The sequence below is a fragment of the Neltuma alba genome, unplaced genomic scaffold (assembly GCF_004799145.2).
Source record: "Neltuma alba isolate B1F8T4 unplaced genomic scaffold, ASM479914v2 tig00012008_pilon, whole genome shotgun sequence".
Classification (NCBI taxonomy): Eukaryota; Viridiplantae; Streptophyta; class Magnoliopsida; order Fabales; family Fabaceae; genus Neltuma; species Neltuma alba.
The window spans coordinates 1-24,768 of record NW_021636579.1 but is presented as its reverse complement, the minus strand read 5'-3'; the positions used below and the strand labels follow the sequence as shown (position 1 = coordinate 24,768).

Here is a 24,768-nt window from a genome sequence, read left to right as displayed (position 1 = left end):
CCGGAACAGTAGCTCCGGCCGGCCTTCAGTGGCCAGAATTTTTTTTCGTTTAAAACAAGGTGGCCAAGGGAGGGTTTGAACTCATGACCCCTTAGCACACCAAAAGGTTTACAACCACCAAGCCAAGCAACCCATTCAAACATAAGATGCAAATAAAAAATATATATAACAAAATAAATGCAACTGTTTGAGTATAAGTGAACAAGTGAAATTAGACGATTTACAAGTGGAATTCATCAATTTACAACAAAAATTAAGCAATCTACAAATAACATAATAGAAGTCATAATCCCAAATGCAAGTGTTTAAGTGTAAATGAGCAAGTAAAATTTGAAGATTTACAACAAAAATTTATGGATTTACAACCCAAATTTGGCAAACACAAGAGAATGCACAACCCAAAATGTAAGTGTTTGAATGTAAGTGAACAAATGAAATTTGACGATTTACAAGTGGAATTCAGCAGTTTACAACAAAAATTAGGCAATTTACAAAACATAATCGAAGTCATAACCCCAAATACAAGTGTTTGAGTGTAAATGAGCAAGTAAATTTTGAAACCAGAAAACAACATAGTCTGTAATTTTCTAAGTTATTATTAATTCTGATCCTTAATATAAGAGCTAATTGATTAATTTGACTAGATTAAGAAAATTAGTTAAGTTAGTTATTTATTATAAATAGGCATTATCTTTTCTAAAATATCCTTGCTAATCAAATATATTCTCTAAAACTACTATTATTACAAGAACAGTCTTAAAAAAATATATGAGAGACAAAATGAATTAAAATTTTATATTTAGAATTAAAATAAAAAACAAAAGAGCTTTTATATTAAAAACAAAGTATTACTAAATACTAAATTTAATGAATATATACAAGCTCCAAGTCTCCAAGGGGGGATACAAGCCTCCAACTTCAATTGCAAAACACGAAAAATCGATTTACGTTTTCCCCAGAACTCCGTTGGAGGAAGAGAGATCGGAGACGTGACGGGGAGAAAATATTAGAAGAAAGAAAGCAAATATAAGAATACTTGATAAGAGAAATAAGGCCATTTAAAAGTATTAGATTATCAGATGTGTATTTTAACTAATTAAAAAGCCGGTGAAACGAAAAGACAGAAACCAGGATCGGCGCAAGTGTGTTTGACTGAGCATTGACCGCCAAAGCGTTTTTTTTTTTTTTTTGGGCTTTGACAAAGAGTGCTTTCCGGTTTGCTTCGTCGTACGTGATTAATGATTTTTTGTTTACCCTGAATTAATTATTACTTAATGCCCATGCTAAACATCCAAAAATGCCCGTCCCATATTTAAATGTATAGTACGAGAATGCCAAATTTAAACGGAATAATAAGTTCACAAGTTACTACCAAAGTTAGGAATATAAACAAACTTCAACAACCAATTCCGGAAAGAAAACAAACGTTCAACTTGCACCGCAAAATATGGAAAATCGACTGACCTTTTTTCCCCAGTAAAGTCAGAACAGCATAAGGACTCATGTGCAGAAAGAGAGACATGACCAAGCGAAAAGATTAAGCGAATCAACACATGGTCTTGAAAATAAAAATTGACTTACGTCTGTTTAAAAAAACCACTTTATAAGATATTTTAAACTTAATTACTTGGTCTTTTTACCAGCTTAATTACTTGATTTTAAAAAAAGGTTAAAATTAACTAAAAATAGTAAATATGTATAAATTAAAGCTTTTTTTAAGTTAGTCCTCATTTAATAAGGGGGCAAATAAAAAAAATTAGTAATAAAATAAAAGGTAAAAGAAAATATAGCATGCGGAAAAAATGAAAAGAGAGAACAGAAAATTAATACCAAATAAAATTGTTAAAAAATTTTAATCGTACTATCTGATTTTTAATACAAGAACTAGTTTTACTTTCAATTTATTTTAAATATAAGATTTTAATTTATTTTGTCTCTCGTGTTTATTTATTTTTTCAAAATAATTTTTATAATAGTAACGTATGTTAAATATTTCATTAATTAGTAATTTTAACTAATATACATTATTAGTAAAAATATTTTAAAAAATTTAACTCATATTTATTACTAATAAATAATTTAATAAATTTTTTTAATCTAATTAAATTAGTCAAGTTATAAAATGCGGAGGTAATATTATAAATCAAGTGCGAGGAACGCATGCAAGATCAAAACCGAGACTTACAGAGTGAAGGCAATGCGCTAAGCGTTGTCAAACTCTGACCAGCAAGCGACGGGCTCGACACGGTTGCTATTTCTCCTCAGGAAAGAAAAAACGGCGTCGTCCGTGGTTGTCTGATCTGGTTGGGGTTCTTTTTTCAGGGAAGGGGAGAGGAGGGGAAAAAGTCAGGGGCAAGCCAACAAGAGAAAAAGCCATAATCCCTCTAAATCTAAAAGACACGCTTCCTTAAGCCAGTTCTGAACCCAGCCACACAAAGAATCTCCGAATACTGGGAATATAGGTCTACTACAGAGAATGAAACATTCCTAAATATATAACCATTATTTTCTCTCTCAAGCCAAACGTTTCAAACCAACATAAATAGGAGTTTAAACAAAAGAAGCAGGCACAGAAAACCCATGAGATATATGTCGTTCCTGTAAGCCCGTGGGAAATTTAAAACATGGAAGCAATGGAAGGTGAAGTTTTGTATGAAATAGGGTGGAGGAAGCTACCTCTTGCTCCAAAAAGCAAATGAAGCTTCAGGCTTCTCACTCTTCTTCTCCTTTCACTGTGGTGAACTTGAAGCCACGATTATGTTTGGTTGAATGGAGGGAAGGTAAAAAATTTTGTTCTTGTGCTTCTCTTTTCTTGCCAGCATTAGGAATTTTTTTAGAGGAGAGAAAAATTATTAATTTTGACTAAATTGTCCATAATATTCTTTTTTCTCGGTATTTCAGTATTCCATCCAGCTGCAAGGCTTCTGATTCTTGGAGACCGGAGTGGTCTTGCCCCAGTTGACTCCATTTGCCTATTCAGGCAAATCAATCTCCCACGGCCAATCTAAACGGATCCACTTTTCCCACAATTTGCCACAAATCTGATTCGCTTTCTGTAGCGAAGATTCGTCACTGTTTTGATCTTTAAATTATATATTAATATAATATTATACATTAGATTGAAAAGGTCAAACAGCAGAAAGACACAGGAAAGCTGCTGGACACCTTAGTGATGAAAAGGGTGAGAGCTGAGAACAGTGTTAATGTTTAGCTTCGTGCAAGAGGGAAGCAAATTTTGCCAGAAAATATCGACCTGTTTCTGTATATAGGGATTAATTATTAATTATTATTATTAAAGCCGAGAAGGGGGTGGGGGAAAGCGAAAAGAAAAGACGACAAAGGGATACGTCATGCGTGCAAGTATGATCTTCCTCGTAAATGATTAACGATATTATTGATATTGCAAGAAACCACGATGAGGATAGGAGTAGATTAGTAGTAGAGCTTTGACAAAGACGGCGATAGCTGATCCGCTCAGGGTTGGCTGCCAGGCCCTGGTTTTTGCCTATCGGGAAAATACGTGTACGTAGCCAATGGAGCGTTAACACTTTTTGTCTTTCACAGGCTTCTCCATTGATTCCTGCGTTCATCTTCTTCAAAATCGAAATCCCTCCCTCCCCATACGAGAACTCGCCAGGGCGTTCCCTGAAACAAAGTGAAAGATATACCCAAACAGACAATAAAAGTTGCAAAAACGTATCATGAAAATGGAATTCTGAGAGCAGCAAATAGCTACGTAAAACATTTAAAATGACTCATAAATAATTTTTAATCATAATTTATAGAACATAAAATAATTATGTAAAAATATTTTGTTAACTTACATAAAATATATTTATAAGTAATTTTAAATGACTTGCATTACCTGTACAAACAGAAATCAACAGAGGGCCAGCTATATAAATCAACGACGGCAATGCACATCCTTGCCCGGGGCAAAGTTTATTTTGATGATATTTTATTAAAATATGCATATAATAATATTTGTTATTTTAAATAATGTTATTCGTTTCACAACAAATTCTTAGGGGGTGTTTGGGTATCATCCCAAAACATGGTTTAGGAAAAATTTGTCCAAAAACCATGGTTTTGTGAGAAGCATTTTGCATCTGCTTCTGGAAAAAAAATGAGAGAGTGTCACCTGATTTTAGGAAGAAGGATTTTGACCAGACATATATACCCTTCGGTTCTTCACTGTTCAGAGGTAGTATATTGTTTTCGGTCCTTCACTGTTCATAAATGGTATTTGGTCTTCGGTCCTTCACTGTTCGAGGTAGTATATTGTTTTTTTTTGGGGACCAAAAAAGAGGTAGTACATTGTTTTTTTCGGCTTTTTTTACCAGAAAATATTTAAAGCAAATTAATATTTTTCTGTTAGAAAAAATAATCATTTTTTATAAACATATTTAATCTTATAATTTATAAATATATATACACATATTAATTATTATTAATTATATTATCTTATATATTATTAATTATGTTAGTAAAAATTATTTTATTAACAATTTTATTCCTTCAAATTAAAATATATTATAAAATCTATCCCTTATATAATTATCATATTAACTTATGCCCTTTTTAGTAATTTGTACATGTAAAAAGTGCTTCTAGTAACAACTATCCAAACACTCTCACTTCTTAGAATTATTTTTTTACAAAATCTATTCTTCACAAAATCTATTCTTTCCAGAATCTATTCTCCAGAAGCTATTCTTTAAACCATGGTTTGGTTTTATCCAAACACCCCCTTAGCTTGCATTTGAATATTGAGGTTTTCAGACGATTTGTTCAAATTTCATAGATCAATTGTAACTGTTTCTCCCTTTTTTTTTAATAATCTGCGTGACTTCTTAAAATTTTACAACTATTTCTTAATGTTTTAAATAATATTGAGGTTTTTTCAAATTGTAACTATTTTTTATATGAATATGAAGTCCAAAAATTTTATGGTTGTGTGGTAATTTACTGGTTATGCTGCGGAGCTCAACATTTGGTCTCATATATTTTGGAAAAAGGCCTGTACATTATTACCCGATCCAAAAATTTTACACTTCATCGGTGACGTGACAAGAAATAACGAGAGAAGTAATGTTTTCCAAAGGCTGATTTCTTTATTACCTCCTATGAATGAAGCTGGGGAAGACATTCTTTCTTTGAATGCAACAAATGATGGAGCTTTCATTTTGAAGAGTGCCTATTATATGTTGGACGGAAAATCCCGTAAATGTTTACAGCACTGTCTACCAGATGGAGAGGTGCTGAAAGGTGAGAGTGTTCATGTGGATAGCTTTTAACAATAGATTACCCACAAATACTTAGAGGAGTACTTGGTCTCTCTAGTATTTGTCGGTGGTGCGAGGCTAGCATGGAAGATGTTTTGCACATTTTAAGAGAGTGAGTCTGCAAAAAGACTATGGTGCGAGGTATAAATCTTCCTCTTTGGCTGCTAGCTTGTGTGACTGGTTTGCCTTAAACTTTTAAAGGAACCCGGGAATTTTTGATGATGGGACTTGGAACCAGATTTGGAGAGTAGCTATTTGGTGCCTTTGGAAATGGAGAAATAATAATCTATTTGACGCTGATTTTTTAAAGGGAAAATAGTAAAAAAAACCGTTGAAATAAAAAAAATTACATACAAGAAACGATTTATAAAAATTGTTGTTAAACTTATACTATTGTTGTGAAAACCCATACTAATATTTTCATGGGTTCTTATTTGTAATTTTTTTATTTCGGCAGTTTTTCTTGTTATTTTTCCTTCTTTTTATAAAAATATTTGGAGCTGCTATGGTCATTATGCAGAACTGGAAAAAATATGTTCAAATTCAAGAGGAATCCATTTCAACTAGTATGACAACTGCTCAATTAGTCTAGATGCCACCTACGGTGGGATGGATAAAATTAAACATGGACGGTGCAATGAGTTTTTCAAATAGCAAAGCAGGGTGTGATGGGGTAATTAAAAATCACACTGAAAATTGGATAGTCGGATTCACTCATTTTATTGGAAATTGCAATTCTTTAGAAACAGAAGAATGGGCAGTTTATAAAAGCTTAAATTTTGCTTGGGATTTAGGATTTAAGAAAGTTATTCTTGAATTTGATACCAAAAATCTCTTGGACATACTGAAACATGCTCAAAGTAACGGAGGAGCGAGTTTAATTTACTTCCATGCATATTCAGAATTTCTTGCGTTATTCTTGGGAGCTGAAGATGCAAGTTATTTCAAGACAACAAAATCAAATCGCTGATGCTTTGGCAAAAGAGGGTCTCTCAAGATCTTCTATTATGGATGCTTTGGGATCTGTTTCCTCTTTTATTTAGTTTTTTTTAGCTCGGGCTTTGCCCTCTCTTGTATTAAAAAAAAAAAAAAAACAACAACGAGAGAAGTGTTATAAAGTTGGAAGAAATAACTTGTACTCGCTTCGGTCCTAATTATAAGAGTTAGTTGACTAATTTGAGGAGATTAAAAAAATAAATTAAGTTATTTATTTGTAATAAATAAATGTTATCTTTTCTAAAATATCCTTACTAATCAAGTGGATTGGGTATAACTATTATTATTAAAAAGATTATCTTAGAAAAAAATACATAACTATGAGAGATAATGTGGATTGGGATCATATATTTATGACCAGAATAAAGTTCGAACAAGATCTTATATTAAGGACTGGAGGTAATATTAAAATGAGAGGATTTATTATTTATTTATATATTTTGAATAATTTATACTTTGCCAGAAAAAACTCATGGATGCCACTAACTTTATGAATGCGTCTACCTTCAATCCTGCGCATGAGACTTTACAAAAAACTCAAAACCAAACTATAATTTTTAAAATAATTTTATAATACATAAAATAACTATTTGAAAAAAATTTTATCTCGACTTATATAAAAATAATTTTTAAAAATGTTTCTGGAATTTACCAAACACCCCTAGTTTGACACATTAACAGCACAAACCCAGTTTTTGAGACAGGAGGGAGTAATCGTATTCATTGTATCTAAATAACTAAACAGTGCCATATGAATATCTTAATTAAAAAAGCTATTAAAATTAAAATATATCTTGACTAGTTGGGCCTGTCAATGACCAAAGTTCACCGACCATGGCTTATAACTGTTGGGATAAAGCAACCAGCACTAACTTAACTAGTCGAAGGAGATGATCGGAAAGCATTTTGATTATTTTGACTACGTCTGATTTATTTTATTTTTTAAAAAATCTTTACAATGCTCTTTACAATGTATAGAGGTTGCATGTTTAAAAATGACGCCACGTTGCCTCCTTTTTTAATGTTCAATGTTAATTGGGAGAATTAGAGAAAAGGGCCAATAGAGAGTGATGTATATGAGAAAAGATAAAAAAAATTTAAATTATTTGAAAGGACGAACTGTTTCAATATAAGTCTAAAAATACCATATTGTCACTATCCAAACCCCCTATTTTTCCTATATTCCCTCCTGCATTTTATTTTTAAAACTAATACAAATTTATAAATTTTACTAAATTAAACCTGATTTCTCTTAAAGTTTACAACATATGCAAAAATCAATCAAAATAAATGCAGACATTGTTCATGTGAAAATTAAATTTTTATTTTCTTTATAAAAGTCAAATTTTATTTTCATAACCATCACAGATTTTGATTAAAAATAAAAGTTATATATTTTTATTAAAATTTATATTATTATATAATTTACTATATACACAATTTTAAAAAATAAAAAACTTTGTATAATTAATTTTTATTTTATAAGAAATTTATGTCAAATTTAAAATAACAAATTCATGTAATGATAAGAAATTTAAATAATTCAGATAATTATTATAATTTTATAAGACCCCTCTTCAACATCATTTGACAAGATCCACCTAATTATATGATATATTAATATAAATAAAATATAAGATATAAAATACTAACGGATATAAAAGAAATTGTATTTCACTTAAAAAAATTACAACAAGGGGATATATCCCGACAAAATAATTTTTGTAAAATAAAATAATTTTCAATATGTTAAAATTTCTACCTAATATTTTAATAATTAGTAGATTAAGATAATAAAAAATCGTCATTTTGCCAAAAAAAGAAAAAACTTATTATCATTTGTTTATATTTTGATTTATTATATGATTTATTGAAATTTTGTATTGACAATATTTTCCGGATTACGATTAAGTATTATCCAATAAAAGCAACCATGGTTACATATTTTGCATAAAATTAGAGTAAAAGATTATCTGAATTCTTTAACCTTCTTGGTATTGTATGAATTTTTTATTTCTAAATCTAATATAATTTTCTTATACAATAAAAAAAAACAAATTATACAAGTTTTATTTAAATTTTTTAAAATTATGTATATAATATATTATATAATAATCTAAATTTTATTTTTAATTAAAATTTGTGATGGTTATAATTTTTTTATTTTTTATAAAGAAAATAATTTAATTTTTACTTGACTGAATAATGTTTGCATATTTTTTTTATTGATTTTTTACGCAGGTTGTAAATTTTAAAAGAAATCAAGTTAATTTAGTAAATTTTATTAATTCATATTAGTTTTAAAAATAAAATGTAGGAAGAAATACAGGAGGTTTAGATAAGGATAGTATGGTATTTTTAAATTTATATTTGAATATTTGGTCTTTTAAAATAATTTTAATTTTTATGATCCTTTCTCATAAATATCTCTCCTTATTAGTCTTTTTTTTTCTTCTAACTCTCCCGTGTTAATTCACGGGGGAGTGTGAGATGGGAGGTTTTTTCCCTTCAACTCAACATCAATTTAACATTAATCGTTAAAAAATTGTAACATTGCATCGATTTTTTCTCCGAAAACATAGCATCAGTTTAAAAATATTATATAACTACATTACATTTTTTCATAATGCCTCTGTCTTCTCTAAAAGAATACTTCAATAACCAAAAACAAAAAAAACAAAAATGCATGTTTGAGCAAATAAATGCTAAAAATGTTGAAATAAAATTTAAATAATTCAAATTTATTCTTAAGAAGACAAACAAAAAAGTACTCTATTCAATCTTTATTATAAGTTTAAAATAATTAATTCACAGATAACAAATAATTAGTTAAAATTAGTTAAAGACAATAAAAGAATTAAAAATATACTTTTATTTTTATACATGCCTTTATAATAAATATAAAAAAAAGATGAAAGGGAATGTGTGGAGAAATATGATTAGAAAAAAATAATTAAGGATAATATTAAAAAATATTAAATGTTAAGATAAATTCAAATTAAAACTCATAAAATAAAACATATATCTTCCTAAATTTGACCCTTAAATGTATGAGGGTCTTATAGGAGTATAAGAATAGATGGAGGATTTAATTGAAAAATAAACGTGGCACGAACTCTATTTTGCGCTCTTTATCAGGATGAGTTACTTAATTCATCTTTTCTTTTTTTTTTGACCAGCAACATAACTCAGCTATATCCGCCGGGAAAACGGGAAAATATTAGAACTTCGCCAACTTACTGATTGTGATGTAGTGACACAGACGTTTATGATAGCACAGCTTACTGATTCGATCCGTGCCTGTAAGTATCTAGCTCGCCAACTCGTAGAAAATGTTAGAACCCTGACAAATTATGCAAATATGTTTTAGTTTTTTTTAATACGTGTTTTAGTTATAATTATAAAATTATAAAATTCTAAATTATCATTGAAACGTGCTAATTAGAATGCTTAGCTAAAAGTGGGGAAAACGTTATATTTATAATTTCGGTAAAGCCCCCCGCCCTTTTCTCTTTTTTGGCCATGTTGCAATTTGATTTAGGTGCAGTGCCTGTAGGATGTAGTTTTTGCTTAAATTATAGTAGTGCTTTAGACGGATCCCAGATGGGCCATCCATGGTGACTCGCCAATCGCGGCTTAAACGGGTGAAGCCTCTGTCTGGCCGCTGAGGCCGCGCTTACGGTGCCTCTCAATATACGCGTCGAATCGCCCCAAGAAGGTTGCTCATAAAACATTAATAACAAGCAATTTTTAAAAAAACAGCCACAAAGCTTCTGTAGATCACGAGGGAGATCCAATTTTGTCTGAACTTCCTGTTTGAGATCGACAGACAGCGTGAGCCTCCGGTTTCGTTCTTCTCGGTCGCTAGCTGTATCCTGCATTGCTTGGATCCGATTCCATTCGGTGCTGTTCCGGCAATTCGGTGGTTGGAAACGGGACTCTTTGAATTTCAAAAGCTTCTGAATGCATATGCTTCTCAATGAGGTTGTTTGGATGCCATGAATCTACATTTCTATCGAACCAAAAGTCTCAAATCGTGTTTGCTGGCGTATTCATTTCCCCCTGAAGATCTTCCTCTTTTGCTTGTATCTAAAATAGTGGGGTAGAACTGTGAAGCATCGTATTCAAATACAAATTTCCAAAGCTTTTGCGAAGACCTCTGGATTTGTCATCTGAAGTTTAAAGGTTGCGGATATCATTGCTTTCAAGTAGAGACGATGGATCCATTATCAGCACTTAGCGAGGGACTGGCGGAGATCGACGGACAGATCAGCGACATTTTCCGCGCTTTATCGTAAGATCTCAAACCTTGTTGGTTTCTCAAATTGTCGTATAGATAAAATCTGCCTTTCCTTGAACTGTTGCCATAATGTCGAGGCTAGCATCACCTGGGTGCTGATATTGGCAATGTTTCAAATCTTACCTCTTATAGTCCCTTTTGTTTAATCATGACGCAACTTGCGGCTGTTTATATTGTTGGTACTGAATAGTTGCAGTGTTATCCGTACAGAAATGGATTTCAGAAATTGGAGAAGATTAAGGATTCAAATAGGCAGAGCAGGCAGCTGGAAGAGTTGACTGATAAAATGCGAGACTGCAAGCGGTATGTTGGCGATTATTACATTATTTCTATTTTTCGTATTGCTTCCATTAGTGCAAGGGAAATTTTGAAAAAAGATCTAGAGAGGATAGGACAGATACGAAGTTGAGAAGAGGGAAGCTGGGGCTATTTAATTGGCAAGTGGGTGCAACAACCACAGCTATTCGCGCTTATGGTAGTTCAGGAATGTCTATGATTATATAGGAATTTATAACCAGCCAGACCAGCCCTGCGTAGCTTGCTTATGTCAATAAACGCAGCCGCAGCGCAGATTGTCCATAAAAAACCATTTTTCTTACTTTCAAGATATTATTACTGCCATTTTACTGAAACCACTGGTTTTGGAAGCCGATCATGAGCTGCCACAACCTAAGAATTGAGGTTTTGATCTCTATTCTGAAGGGCATGGTGTATATTAATATGTTTTATTGGCTGACTGGCTCTATTTTCTCAGGCTTATAAAAGAGTTTGATGCAGAAGTTAAGGCTCTGGAGGGCAGAAATGATAGGGAAACCAACAAAATGCTGAATGAGAAAAAGCAGTCCATGGTAAGATGTTAACTTCTGAGACCTATATGATATCCTTATGTTAGTTCCTAAAATTGGTAATTCCCCCCCCCCCCCCCCGGGTGGGCCTCTTGGTCCTGATGATTATCATTAACATTCTTCAACCTCACTGATAAGTAATTGCAATTTTTGTTGCAGATCAAAGAGTTAAATTCATATGTTGCTCTTAAAAAGCAGTAAGTTAACATATGCTAGTAGTTGATGTTGGTCTGTTGGACAGGCATGGACTCTGTAGTTCATATCATTCACGATCTAACTTTGTCAAAATGTCTTTTTTATGTTATCTGTGTTCTAATACGAGTAGGTTGCATATGTTGATATCATGGACCATTTAGCCTATAGTGTTGGTTGCAATGCAGATATGCCACAGATATTGAGAATAAGCGAATTCAGCTCTTCGAGGGGCCTAATGAAGGCTATGCAGAAGAAAATGTCTTGCTAGCTTCCTGTAAGCATATAAGCTTCTCTAACCTATGCTATTTTTCCATGAGGTTCACTTAGGTTAGATAGTTTTGATGCTACTAAAAAAAGGCAGAAGAAGAACAAGAAGAACGCTCAATAAAATCATTAAACAAGACATTCTGGTCAATAACATATCTAAAGACTTGGTTGTTGATAGAGCACAATGACGTCATGCGATTCATATAGTCAACCCCATCTAGTGGGATAAGGCTCATTGTTATTGTTGTTGTAATAGTCATATATCCTGTCTTTGATATCCATATAAATGAAAGTTCATGATTAATCTGTTAAACCATGTGGAACTAGTGATTGTACTATGTTATTGTGTCTTTTTAACCATTGCATATTTGTCTCCTTAATTGTCTTATTTTATATAAATCCTCTGGTTCTTGTTCTGTTTACTTTATATAATTCGTAGTTGTATTGATTATTTTCTGAAAAATCCAATATCTCTAGATTCTAGTAGAACTTTATGCTGTTTCGGTCATCGGAGAAGCAGAGAATCCTAGATGTTTTGGAAAATTTGAGTTGAGGGTATAATTATTCCAGTGATAACGAGAGTGGGGGAAAATGGTCATGCCTCCCACAACATTCTATGTTGATATTTGCATTACTGATCATGCCTACTTCGTGAAATATGTTGTTTCTTATGTGGAGCTTTTATAATGTAAGAAACTTCTTTCTTTACAGCAATGACAAATGAACAGCTGATTGATAGGGGGAATCGGATGATGGACGAGACAGATCAAGCCATTGAGAGGGGAAAGAAGGTAGGTCTAATATCTTGAATAACAGTTGCGTCATAAAACTAGGTCAATTGAGACTTTAGTAAACTGAGTTTGCTTTGTCTGGGAAAGTTGGTTGAACCGGTCGTAGTAAATGATGCTAATTTGCCAATCCATTAAATGAGGGTTTTGTTTGGCGAGAGAACATTACACATCAAATTTCATGTCCACTATTCACTTAATGGGTAGTTACATATATCACTTCTGAGGGATCATCCAACCCAACGGCGTTCCTTCTTATTACAGAAATTGGCTGAATCTATATACATATTTATTTACAATCCTTTCTGTTTGAATACCTCCGGCTGATAATTTGGCATCACGTTGATTTCTGTCAATCACTCTATTAATAGGTTGTTGAAGAGACAATAAATGTCGGGGTTGAGACTAATGCAGCTCTTAAGGCTCAGGTATGTGCATGCTTGTTATGCCCCCTTCCCAAAAAAAGAACAGAAGAAATTGGAATCAAATAAAAAATAGAAGGGTGGGATGGGGTATGTCTAGAATTCAAACTCTTCCAATGTAGCCAAAAAAAAGGTGAAGAAACAGAATACTTTAAGTTGTTATGGTACTAAGGACAGCAATCTCTTCTATTTTTAGACGGAACAAATGAGCAGAATCGTCAATGAGCTGGATTCTATCCATTTCTCCATAAAGAGAGCAACTAAATTGGTGAAGGAAATCGGTAGGCAGGTCAATTTCTACGTTATCCCCCGGTTGCATTGTAATATTTGAAGTATATTTATTTGCTATTGGTTAACATGCCGGAGTTTTACAATAGGTTGCTACTGACAAGTGTATTATGGCATTACTGGTTCTTATTGTGATTGGAGTAATAGCTATCATTATTGTAAAGGTAAGAGTTAGTTTTCTTCCGTATGATTTTATCTGACTTCTTATTTCTTGGTTTTCCTTTTTTTTTTTTTTGGCATTTCACGGTGAATAAATTTAGCTTAGATAATTTGTTTACAAATAGGGGAAGCAATTGGTTAACTGTAATTAACCAGGTGCTTGTGCTTTCCAGTTTCTTGCCTGACAGCCCTTGATTTCCCTTCATGTGTGTGTTTTACTGAAAATGTTCGCTTCTGTGCCACTGTTTTCTGAATAACTAATCCATGCAGCCATGTGATAAATTTGAAGAAGTTAGAAACTGTTAGCAATAGCAAACATATAGTTGCAATAACAAGAAATTATAGCTGCTAATATGTTTGTATTCGAAAAATGTTCATTTGTGAGCTACTGAATCTTGTGATTTTTCAATAGATGGTGATAAGAAATTTCTGTCAGATTATGGTCATTTTATATACACATCACGACCTAATAAAAAATGCATGTAGTGTCAATATCGAGTCAATTCCGCCACCAAACACTGTGGTTTAAATTATCCAGCAGCAATAAGATGACAACGTACATAAGTAGCTGTTTTTTCAAATTTCAGATCGTGCACCCAAACAACAAGGACATTCGGGATATTCCAGGATTAGCACCCCCAGCCCAGACCCGGAAGTTACTTTGGGATCATAGTTGAGCTACGATTTAGTGTGTGAGTTATGAGCTCATCCGATTAGTTTGCCTGTTCTTTGCTTTGACGGTGATGAGGTTGGCTGCAGCTGTTTTTACATGACAGAGCTTGCTCAGTTGCTTTTGCATTGGACGTGTTGTTTCGTAATTTTCTATAGAGATTGGCTGACCTGAGAATGATGGACCAGGCTCTCCTTTAGTGTGGTTACAGGGTTTCATGATTAATTATTCATTGAATGGGGAAAATTTTCTATGGAGCTACCGGGTCACAGGAATAGCCAAAATGAGCTGACGTGATTGATTCTTAGATGTATTTTTATGCATTGCTGTCGGTTTTCTATGACAAGCTAGCAGTGTCATTTCCATTGAGGGAATTTGTTCAATTATTTTTTATTGGACAAAGAATTTATTCTATTATTATATATATTTTGTTTGGTGAGCCCACAGATAGTATTACCCGTAGTATCTGGATTTTTTTTTTTTTTGAAAAAAAAAGTTGTTAAAGGCATAGATTTTCAGTGTGGAGCTATAGTTGTTCCTGGGAAGATGTTAAAAAAAAAAAAACCTTTTCTTTAGTTTTTTTAATTTGGGGGGGGGGGGGTTGTCACTGAGACCTCACCTGAGAGTGTATTTAATATCATATTGAAATCTATCATAGTCTCAAACGCACTAGCGTGTTATATTTATTTTAAAACGTAAGTGCAGCTACAGCGGAATTGCCCTAAAGTTTGTGAACATAATAATCCCGCAAAGAGTCATGAAACAAGCAACAAACCCACTTTTTTAGCCCAATACGACATGGGAGAATGTTAAAAGAAGCTGTATGGCCACGTTCGGATGGTTTTCTATTTCAAACTAGGTAGCTGAGATTGGTGGCCAAACAATGAAATTCTCCTGAGTGCGTCAATTTAACTTATCCGTCTCTTTTTCACCTCGAAAATTTTAGTATTCGGTGCTGCTTAACAAAGAGGTTTCTTTCTAATGATCTTCACATGCTAATGGAGGTCGGTAATGATCCAAATCTCCAAATCACCAATGTGGTAGGTGCCGATGATCGCGGTGGCTTCACAAGAATCCGAATCGAATTGGGGTCCTCATTCATCATTGGACAATACAACACAACTTCGTGGGAACATGAAGCTGTGAATTGTCAAACCATAAAAACCAGAACAGTCTATTCCCACACTCTTGACTTCCCACAAAACCATTGTCTGACCAAGTGGTTTGTCTTTAGTACCACTTTTGTCTTTTGTTTCTCTAATGGGTACCTCCCTTTTCTTGACTTTTACTCGACTGAATAAATTAACTGAGAGTTTTTTTTTTCCTACTTGCTTGTCTTTCCAACGTTCTGCCCCGCACGAGAGCAATGGGAACTAGTAAAACGCGGGACGAAGGTTCATCTTTGTGCGCTTCTGTTTTCTTAGCATTTTCTTTATTCATTGAAGAATCATCTAGTATTCTGCTAACTTAATAATTTTCTTTATTCGACTTGCATACAAACATTTTTAAAAAGTGTTTTTGAGATAACCAAACACCTCTTAAGTTCTATAAATTTGTTAGTGAGCCAAAGATGATGGGTGCTAGACTTTTCAGTTTTAAGAAGTATTTGGATAGAAACAAAACTATGATTTTGATTTTACAGTCTACAAAGTAAATATGTGGATGGGTTTATTTCGATTTACGAAAAAATACTTTTAAAAAAACACTTATGAACTCATCCAAACACTCCCTTAGTAAGATAATATTTTTTAAGAGAAGTGTTTAAATTTCATTCAAAAATGTCTGATTACATGATTACGTAGTTTAATTTTTCTTTTCCGCAACACATAATTAGCTTTTTGAACGTTTTATTTTAGTGTGGTAGGTAATTTTAATCTAGTAGAAGTATTATATATAATTATAATATCTTTAATATAGTCATATTAAATTTTCATCCAAACTTCAAAGCCAGCCGGATTTAACGTTTTGCTTGAATGAACACTATTTATTAAGAAAAAAATTCTTTGTTTATCTATGATATTTATTAAAAGTGTTTACTTATGTCGTTATTTAAAAAAAGAGATGATATCTCATTTATAAGCCACTATTCAATTCCTTAAGATAATCATTAAACAAGGTTATTTTTAAAAATATAGTCCTCTGTGATATATTTATAACTTGCAACTGGATTTATCTATTTTTATCTTGATGTTTATTTTATATAAAAAGCAATGAGGGATTATTAACTAGGGAGAATCCCATTAAAAAAAAAAAAAAAGCTTCAAGTTTCAAAAGAAGAAGAAAGAAAGGGATGGTTAAGGTCGGCCAAAAAAAAAAAAGGGAAAAAAAAGAAAAAAGGAAAGGGATGGTTAAGTCAATGTCACCCCCGGAAGGGTGCTGTGCGTGTGGCGGTGGCACCTCATTAAGAGCAGTCCGTTGAATTGCCATTGACGCTGCCTCATCTTCGAAGCTCCAGGTTTGAAAAATCTCTTTTATTTATATGTAGTCTCTGGGAGAAAAAAATTGGGTCTCGCTTCCCTATATTCCTTCCCTGAACGCTGTGGCTATCTTCCGCAGCTTCTCATCTCTTTCGGGGCTTTCCCTTTCTCTAAATTAATCCTTATTCCAATAATTATTCAATTCCTTCCACTTCACGCAACTCATGTTTTGAATTTCGGGAATTCTCAGTTTCTCTAGGTTCGGCTGTTTTTTTATTGACCAGCTTGTTTCTGCTTTTATTCCCACTGAATTTCCATCTTCAATGCATTATCATTCTCTTTTTACGTATCGTTTTTTCAACTCTGTTTCCCATCTAATTCTCTGCTCTGAATCCCTTCCTCCTCAGCCTCTCAGCTTTCTTCTTTCCAGCCTGTGAATCTTCCTTTCGTTGGAAAAAACCCTGTTCGTTTAGTGTGAAAATTTAGAGTCGGCGATAACATTCCTTAATCGGGAACATCGCTAAATGAATGTTTAGAAAATGAAGTGCTTCTTGTTCAAATTTAAAAGAGGATCGAAGTCCTCCTCCTCAGAATCGAAGAAACAATCACACAAGAATCATCCGGGTTCAAATCAGGCAGTGACTTCAACGAGTTCGCTGCCATCACCGAAAACAATAACAGAATTGTACAAAGAGAAAGAGCACAATTTGAGAGTTTTCACTTTGCAAGAGCTCAGGGAGGCCACGAATGATTTCAATAGGAGGCTGAAGATTGGAGAAGGGGGTTTCGGGAGCGTTTATAAAGGTACGATCAGGCCTCAAGATGGTCGAGGTGATCCTATTGTTATTGCGATAAAAAGCCTTAACACCCGTGGTTTTCAGGTATACCGGCTTCTGCGGCTTTGTTCTTGTCTAATCCTCTTTCTTTATTTTTACTTTCTCCAATTGTTTTCTGCAGTGAGTAACTCTTATCTGCTCCAGTAGCTGACAGTTAAATTGGCCTAGGCTGATAGTTATTAGATAGAGAGGACATTGTTCGTGTTTTATATTTAGTAAATTTTTCTGGGCTAAGCAGTTTTGAAGAGGTGTACTAAAAGAAGTTAATTGGGAACTTTGAAACCCAATTGTTTCTTCCTTCACGTGTCAAGAACTATAACAATCCATATTAGTAATATTTGTTGAGCATAAGAAATATTGTAGTTGACATATACATTATTATATCGGTGCCATCTACAGAATTTATTATTATGGTTTATCTGCTAATCATATCCAATTGTTGAGTGTCTAAATCTGAATTATCATGACACTTGCACATTGTAATAATATCTGCATTAGCTATATCTCTTTCTGAATGTAGTCTTCTTTCTTGTTAAGGGGCATAAACAATGGCTGGCAGAGGTCCAATTTCTGGGCATTGTTAATCACCCAAATTTGGTGAAACTATTAGGATACTTCTCTCAAGATGGAGAAAGAGGAATCCAACGGGTGTTAGTTTATGAGTTCATGCCCAACGGGAGCCTGGAGGATCACCTTTTCGGACGGGCTTTCCCCACCTTGCCGTGGAAAATGAGATTGCAGATCATGCTCGGTGCTGCCCAAGGATTACTTTATCTACACGAGGAATTAGAGATTCAGGTACTTCATCCTTATAACGTTTCGTATCTGTGAATTGGGCATTCAAACCCCTACTTTTGTTGATAATCTTCTTGATTGTTTATTTGGTAGGTAATATACCGAGATTTCAAATCTTCCAATGTTTTATTGGACACGAACTTCCATCCAAAGCTTTCGGATTTTGGTCTTGCTAGGGAAGGTCCAAGTGGTGACCAGACTCACGTGTCCACTGCGGTAGGTGGATGGTGGATTGAACCTTGTATTACCAAGTCAAAATAGAGCAGCTTTGTTTCTTTTGACCAAAAAAAAAAAAGCAGCTTTGTTTTGACATTCTTTAAAATTATTTGAGCTGACACTACCGACGTTTGTGTCTTATGCTTGTTGTCAGGTGGTGGGGACATATGGATATGCTGCCCCAGAATATATAGAAACAGGCCACCTCAAAGTTCAGAGTGATATATGGAGTTTTGGTGTGGTATTGTATGAGATACTTACAGGGAGGCAAGCATTGGATAGAAGGCGACCGAAAGAACAGAAGCTTCTAGATTGGGTCAAGCAGTATCCTGCTGATAGTGGGAGGTTCAGCGTGATAATGGACCCTCGACTCAGAAATGATTATTCGCATGGTGCTGCTCGGAAGGTAGCCAAGTTGGCAGACAGATGCTTAAACAAGAGACCGGAAGAAAGGCCATCTATGAGTCAGGTAGTGGAAAGCTTGAAGCAAGCATTGCAGTATTCAGAAACTTCAAAAAGGGCTTCTAAATTGGTTCCAAAAAGCAAATAGTGTAACTCTTAGCTCATGTCATGCGTAAGTTGAATGCGTTTTCTGGTCATCTGGTCCCACGAAGCCAGGTCCCGTCTTTATCCAAAACTAGCTTTCAACGCATATTGGGAACATATCATCATCAGCGCAATGAAGGGAAGGCTGTCTCGTCTAATAGGTATCTATACCGAACTTAGTTTCCACAGCATCAGGTCAATAATCGAAATGCTGCAATTTTTCTCTTTTATTTGGCTGTGTGGTGAATGAGAAGCTGCCATCTGTTCCTAGAACACTGAGGAAGTCTATACCCAATTTCAGCCTTCAGGGAATGGGTAAGAAGGAAGAAATGTACTCAGTTGGCCGACTCCGGGGCAAAAAAAAGTGTTAGAAGCGCGTATTCTATTGCGGCTGCCAGCTGGAGATACTTTAGGAGGGGTCATTTATTTCCATATTTTTTTGGGCCCCTTTGCCATGGGGTTCTCTAATTCAACCTCCTGTAAACAGTTTTTTCTTTTTTTTTGGTTTCCCCAGTGGGAACTTGAAGAATAATTAATGAAGTTTTCTTATTATATTAAGTGCTTTGACTTTTGACTAGTGGAAGTTCAACAGATTAAATTATTAATAATGGTTTTGTTTGTGAGGCGTAGTTTTGAAAGAAATGGGTATGGCAACGTCAAGAGGACTTGCTGGCATTGACTTGAATGAAACTAATAATACATATTTTGAGCCGACTAGAAATAAGGCAAAGTGATGGTAGAGTGTGGACAATTGACAATACTAATAATTGGAAGCAACGTTGACGAATGAGGCTACGGTGATTAGTGATTACAACCGTGTGACCGTCGGATCAGATTTTCTTTATGCTTTTTGGCCGATATTTATTTAACAAGTATTGAAACTTTTACTTTAATTAATATTAATATAAAATCTAAAATCTAAAAATATCATAATATTTTAAAAACTTTTAATAACAAGTAAGCAATCAAAACCTGTTTTTTTTTTTTTTCACGTGCCAACTTATGATTGCATGTTTCTCAAATGTTATAGAATTTTTGGGTCGGGTCTTACAGTGATTTTTCTCTTTTTGTAGGAAGTGAGTGCCTAAGCCCATATTTCTAATCCAGTTCGCCGAACAAGGTTTATTCATCAATTTTGGGCCTCCGATATTTTTCTAGGCCTTAATTGAGAGCGGCTCCGTTCCAGAGCAGGAGTCGCAACTGTCAAAGCGGGTACTGAAACCTGAAATGATGTGAAGAATTCTGTTCAGCTGAAATGGAGAAGACTCAGAAGAGCTTCACTCTCATTCAGACTGTGGCCACCGCTGGCATTTTCTCTGCGATCTCGTTTTGGTGACTATCTTCCCCCCCTTTTCTCCTTTTGTATTAGGATTCTTCATTCTCATTAATTCTCTGCATCAGGTACGGTTTCATGTTCGGCAGAGAGTCCTCTCGCAAAGAGCTTGGTGACTTAATCGAAGATCTCCGTCGGGGAAACCCTTCCTCCGGTTCTCATTCTTGAATCGGTAGTTCTCGTCTCTCTTCGTGGTCTCGCTTTTGGACTTCCTTGTTTCCAGTGCCCATTGAATTCGATCTCACTTCTAATTGATTTGCGATTTGCGCAATTCAATACAAAGTTAACTGTTTGTAGATACGGCAGACTATTTTCCTACTGTAGGCTTGTAGCCTTTTCATGCACAATTATCATTTGGCACTTGTCCTTTGATGAATAAGCTTCGTGTTGACTCATTTTTATGCAATGTCGAAGCAGGGTATAGCGATGTGAACGACTTTGATGAGTTGGCTGGTTACGAGGCGATTCCTGGATCATGTTCAGCGGCATGTTTCATACACTCCTTGGCTAATTTTGAAAGACTTTGCAATTCTTATCTGGGCATAAGTCTATTTCCCGTAGTCTTTAGATTCCGCACAAGTCTTGGTTTGTACTTTGTGTGCTTTCAAAATACACTGGACCTCTGCCTTGACAATATTGTAAGTAGTGTTAAATGTAGGGGTTGAATGTTTCACATTTAACTGTGGGAGAATACGCTAACTTATTGAATACGCACAGCTCTATATGTTGAGTTTTAATGATTTCTATTCGTGAAATGCGGCTGCATAAATCCTTGATTCTTGGCGTCATTCTATCAGTAACTACAGAAAATAAGGCTTCTCTCCGTGTGAACTTCTTGGCTTATCGACAAGATATGTTACCGCCTTTTTTCGCTCTTGCTGTCTTTGGCTCGCACGAATTACTTCATTCTGAGAAAAGCAGTTTATTTACCTCAATGTTTTTGAACATTTCTTCTTGTTTTTAGATTGTACGAGTACTTTATGGATGATCAAAGCAATTTGAAAGTATAGAGAATCGAATATGTAACTTCCAATTTATGATTTAGACGCTGATCATTGAGCAGTTTAACCTTGCGGTAATAATCCGAGATCTCTTTAGTAAGTGTTGATGATCAATGTGAATAGTTTTCCGAATTTGCAGAATTATATTTCCAGGAAACTACATATTGGCTTCATCGTGACATCAAAGGTTCATGCATTGCAGTATGAAAGATTATTTTAGGAATATGGACTATGTTTTTCTCCAGGTGAGAATTGTGCTAGTCTATAGCACTGATATACTTAAGAGAGAAGTTGGTGCTTTTAACTATAAACAAGAAAACACAACATGCTCTTATTCTATGACAGAAGTGAAGTGTTTGTTGTATATAATGAGTTTCGTGGCCCCCTGGGTGTCTCTCCCAAACAACCGACATCGCGAATAAAGTACGATATCAGTATGCAGTGGATATTTAGGTATAAAGGTTTTATCCAATGACACTGGACTTATATACATGACATGAACAAAATAATTTCTTCTCCACCATCGCAGGTTTTGGCATGGCACAACACGGATGCCACAGTTCTGTATTCGTGTCACAACTTTTCCACTTTTCTCTGTTTCTCTGTCTTTTTATGATTTTGTTTCCGTAACATCTTACTGTGTACTCTTAAAAGATATATATACCCCACGGCGCCTGAACATGCCTCCGTAAATATTCACACAAGAGCAACGTGTTGATCTTGATATTGTTTCTTCTTAGTGCCTTTTATATGACCGACGTACAGGTCCGTCCCAATGGAATCACAATGTGGAAGTCCGTGTCTCCGACCGTCTTCAGACATGCTTCTCACGAAGTCCACGAGGTGTCTCCAATTATCTCCTTCGAACAGCTTCTTATTCATTCTAAGGTATGTAAATGCAGCCAATCCATTGCCCGAGTCTGATCTGCTTGTTGCCAAGACTTGAGCATAGGAATGTGCATCATATCTCTCCAGTGCATTCTCACCAGCAAGTTCTACTCCAGCTTCCTTAGTTGCCATCTTCACTTGATGAACTAACCCTTCTGGTGAGCAATTTGCATGTTCTGGCTGCTCTCTGTCTCTCATTTCCATGCAGGTGAAATTGAACACAACCCTATGTTTTGCCAGCATTCTTGCTATTGGTAGATAGCCGTCACGGAATCTAGTGTTGTAGTATCCAGCATTTAGCTCAGAAGCATGCGACCTTGATCTGTAATGCCAGTGGATTCCGGCAATTTTCCCGGAAAGTTTGACCCCACAATGTTGGAAAATTTCACTGGCAGATGCGAGGATCACGTCGCCATGTTGGAGCAGTTTGGTGGAGTACCAGTCCAAGAAGAAGTGTCCGTACTCGGTGTTCCACGTTCCGTCCCTTTTGAAGAATCCAGTCTCCTCTGGGAATTGATTGTAGTGGCCAGCGTCATGCGGTCCGCTTCTTCCCCATTCTTTCTTTCCGATGGCCTCTGCTGATGCTTCCAAAGATGCTCGCATATACTGTATGAGTTGTGACAAACTGATCATTTTAGTTACTGAGATACATATTTTTTTGAAATTATATCTTGTGATGACAAAGAATGTCAGAACTATAATTTGAGCCCTTGTTTAGAAAGATTATTCGAAAATTCGTGAATTACCTTGTCATAGCATTGAAATTCCCCTATTCCTGGAAACCTCCAAGTTCCGTTGCTTTCTGGGTAAGATGGATATCGCAGCTCCCCACAAGGACCCATTCCCACTTGAACTTCCTGAAAAAGAGTGTTGTGGTATTAGAATTTAAATGGGCTGCCTATCAAACACACTCTAATTTTAGAATTTAAAAGGATGAAAGACCCATTTTAAGACTACAATTTGACTTGAGAATATAATCCAACTCTAATGCTGCTGGCGGCGGCGGCCCACCAGCATCTAAAAATCAATCTCTTCTATAACAGCATGTATAGTTAATACGATAACATGGAGAAAGCAAGCACAAATTCCCCATTGATTCCAAAATCGTAGCAGAAGAAGAAATTGTGCAACTTACCACAATAACAGTGCCCAAGTGATCTCTAAAAGTGTCGCGGAAGCTCCTCATGTAATCACTATAGACCTGAACAGGCGTCCTTCCTCTTAACACGGGCAGTGAGTCGCAGCCTAACGAGATATACTCAGGATTCCTCCTCCCTGATTTGTCCGTGTAAACCAGGTCCGCGTTCTTGCTGATTTCTTCAAGCACCCATGGCGGTAAAGGGATGCTGAAACACACAATCATCACATTTATGCTTCAATTTAGAGAAATATATAATCTCCCAACTCTGCTTCGTTTCATGTTTTCCCCCGACAGTTGTACTCATATTTTCACGAAAATAATTGAAGTGCGACACAGACAGACATACCTGCAGGTGTCTCCGACATTGCCTCCACACTGATGGAAAGACATGACCACCTGAAGCTTTAAGCCATGTTTCTGCACCATGTTGGCGAGCTCAATATAAGCATCCCAATTATAATTCAAAGGGCCATCTTTTTCCACCAAACCCCACCAAGCATCCACCATCACTCCTTCAACTCCTGCGCTCTTGAGGGCCATCAAACTCGCATTCATCGCTTTTGCCTTATTCAAAGTCCCTCCCATTGTCACGGTGTCTAACGGCAGCATCACGAACACGGGCACCTTCATCCACTCCTTGTGGTCGTGATTGTGACCATGCACAGACGACGGCGCGTGTACTTTCTCCCACTTCTCCTTCGTCCTCCTCGCATGGTGTTGATGATGATGATCACTGTGCCGTTTGGCCTGTGATTCGGGCGTCGAGTTTGAGTGCATGGCTCGCAGGCGGAGCGATGGCTTTATTTTGGCGAAGGAGACTGAAGCAGAGACGACGACGTCGGAAGTTTTGGGTTCTTTCTGGTTGATGAAAGAAATTGAAGAACGAAAAGCTAAAGCCATTTTTGTGTTTGCAGGGGAAGATGAAGGCAGCATGTAGGGAATTACTCAACATGGAAAGCCTTATTTTATAGGAAAGAAACGGTCTAATTTGAGAATTGAAGTGGACAAACCTGGTGGGGTCTGATTCAAAAGTGAAAAAGCGCAAAAAATCAAAGCCATTGGGCTCACATTTGGAATGAGATTTTCTTCTTCTTCTTCCTTTTTCGTTGACGTGTTCCCAGCTCCTCCTCCTTTCCTATCTCATGGAAAGTTTAAGACCCACCAAAAGTTACCTGAAGCTTCGATTTTTAACGGTTAACTGCCTAACCTGTTTAAATGGTTGTCTCCAACATGAGAATGAGGATCATTCTGATTCATAAAACATACTGTTTGGCTGTAACTTTGTTGTTTGGTCATCCACTCATTCCAAGTTTACCATGTTAGACTATCCTCGAGATTAATAACGAATTGTTCCAAGAAAAAACTAGACAAGTCGTTTGT

At 35.2% G+C, this 24,768-nt stretch overlaps 4 protein-coding genes across 5 annotated transcripts; 3 read left to right on the top strand and 1 right to left on the bottom strand.

Moving 5' to 3' along the window:
- The first annotated feature begins 10,130 nt into the window (after positions 1 to 10,130).
- On the top strand, positions 10,131 to 14,236 carry LOC114720946 (novel plant SNARE 11-like). Of its 2 annotated transcripts, none has more exons than XR_003738010.1 (10): positions 10,131 to 10,575; positions 10,792 to 10,884; positions 11,336 to 11,429; positions 11,586 to 11,623; positions 11,807 to 11,895; positions 12,600 to 12,679; positions 13,048 to 13,104; positions 13,295 to 13,379; positions 13,476 to 13,550; positions 14,133 to 14,201. XR_003738010.1 is itself a non-coding variant. In XM_028906686.1 (10 exons), exons 1-10 carry the CDS (start codon positions 10,499 to 10,501, stop codon positions 14,220 to 14,222), a joined length of 786 nt encoding a protein of 261 aa, XP_028762519.1. In that variant the 5' UTR covers positions 10,131 to 10,498; the 3' UTR covers positions 14,223 to 14,236. The 2 variants fall into 2 exon arrangements, 1 of the variants encoding a protein (XP_028762519.1); XM_028906686.1 differs by having other exon boundaries at positions 13,295 to 13,387; positions 14,133 to 14,236.
- Positions 14,237 to 17,090: 2,854 nt separating this feature from the next.
- On the top strand, positions 17,091 to 19,602 carry LOC114720951 (probable serine/threonine-protein kinase PBL19). Its single transcript, XM_028906694.1, has 4 exons — positions 17,091 to 17,513; positions 18,006 to 18,266; positions 18,357 to 18,479; positions 18,634 to 19,602. Exons 1-4 carry the CDS (start codon positions 17,172 to 17,174, stop codon positions 19,027 to 19,029), a joined length of 1,122 nt encoding a protein of 373 aa, XP_028762527.1. The 5' UTR covers positions 17,091 to 17,171; the 3' UTR covers positions 19,030 to 19,602.
- A 562-nt stretch (positions 19,603 to 20,164) lies between these two features.
- LOC114720955 (uncharacterized) lies at positions 20,165 to 20,771 on the top strand. The gene is made up of 2 exons (XM_028906697.1): positions 20,165 to 20,357; positions 20,427 to 20,771. Exons 1-2 carry the CDS (start codon positions 20,281 to 20,283, stop codon positions 20,524 to 20,526), a joined length of 177 nt encoding a protein of 58 aa, XP_028762530.1. The 5' UTR covers positions 20,165 to 20,280; the 3' UTR covers positions 20,527 to 20,771.
- Positions 20,772 to 21,635: 864 nt separating this feature from the next.
- LOC114720954 (beta-amylase 3, chloroplastic-like) lies at positions 21,636 to 24,332 on the bottom strand. The gene is made up of 4 exons (XM_028906696.1): positions 23,735 to 24,332; positions 23,383 to 23,593; positions 22,994 to 23,104; positions 21,636 to 22,853 (listed from the first exon to the last, which is right to left on the bottom strand). Exons 1-4 carry the CDS (start codon positions 24,319 to 24,321, stop codon positions 22,056 to 22,058), a joined length of 1,707 nt encoding a protein of 568 aa, XP_028762529.1. The 5' UTR covers positions 24,322 to 24,332; the 3' UTR covers positions 21,636 to 22,055.
- Positions 24,333 to 24,768: the final 436 nt, after the last annotated feature.

What these genes read in the sequence shown, in the direction of transcription:
- LOC114720951 (XM_028906694.1), top strand. Translation starts at nt 17,172, where the DNA reads ATGAAGTGCTTCTTGTTCAAATTTAAAAGAGGATCGAAGTCCTCCTCC. An exon ending in TTAACACCCGTGGTTTTCAG is followed by an intron (nt 17,514 to 18,005) that starts GTATACCGGCTT and finishes TTTCTTGTTAAG; the next exon opens with GGGCATAAACAATGGCTGGC. An exon ending in AGACTCACGTGTCCACTGCG is followed by an intron (nt 18,480 to 18,633) that starts GTAGGTGGATGG and finishes GCTTGTTGTCAG; the next exon opens with GTGGTGGGGACATATGGATA.
- LOC114720954 (XM_028906696.1), bottom strand. Translation starts at nt 24,321, where the DNA reads ATGCTGCCTTCATCTTCCCCTGCAAACACAAAAATGGCTTTAGCTTTT. An exon ending in ACTTGGGCACTGTTATTGTG is followed by an intron (nt 23,105 to 23,382) that starts GTAAGTTGCACA and finishes ACTCTTTTTCAG; the next exon opens with GAAGTTCAAGTGGGAATGGG. An exon ending in AATTTCAATGCTATGACAAG is followed by an intron (nt 22,854 to 22,993) that starts GTAATTCACGAA and finishes CAACTCATACAG; the next exon opens with TATATGCGAGCATCTTTGGA.
- LOC114720955 (XM_028906697.1), top strand. Translation starts at nt 20,281, where the DNA reads ATGGAGAAGACTCAGAAGAGCTTCACTCTCATTCAGACTGTGGCCACC. An exon ending in TTCTCTGCGATCTCGTTTTG is followed by an intron (nt 20,358 to 20,426) that starts GTGACTATCTTC and finishes TCTCTGCATCAG; the next exon opens with GTACGGTTTCATGTTCGGCA.
- LOC114720946 (XM_028906686.1), top strand. Translation starts at nt 10,499, where the DNA reads ATGGATCCATTATCAGCACTTAGCGAGGGACTGGCGGAGATCGACGGA. An exon ending in ATGAGAAAAAGCAGTCCATG is followed by an intron (nt 11,430 to 11,585) that starts GTAAGATGTTAA and finishes TTTTTGTTGCAG; the next exon opens with ATCAAAGAGTTAAATTCATA. An exon ending in AAATGTCTTGCTAGCTTCCT is followed by an intron (nt 11,896 to 12,599) that starts GTAAGCATATAA and finishes CTTTCTTTACAG; the next exon opens with CAATGACAAATGAACAGCTG.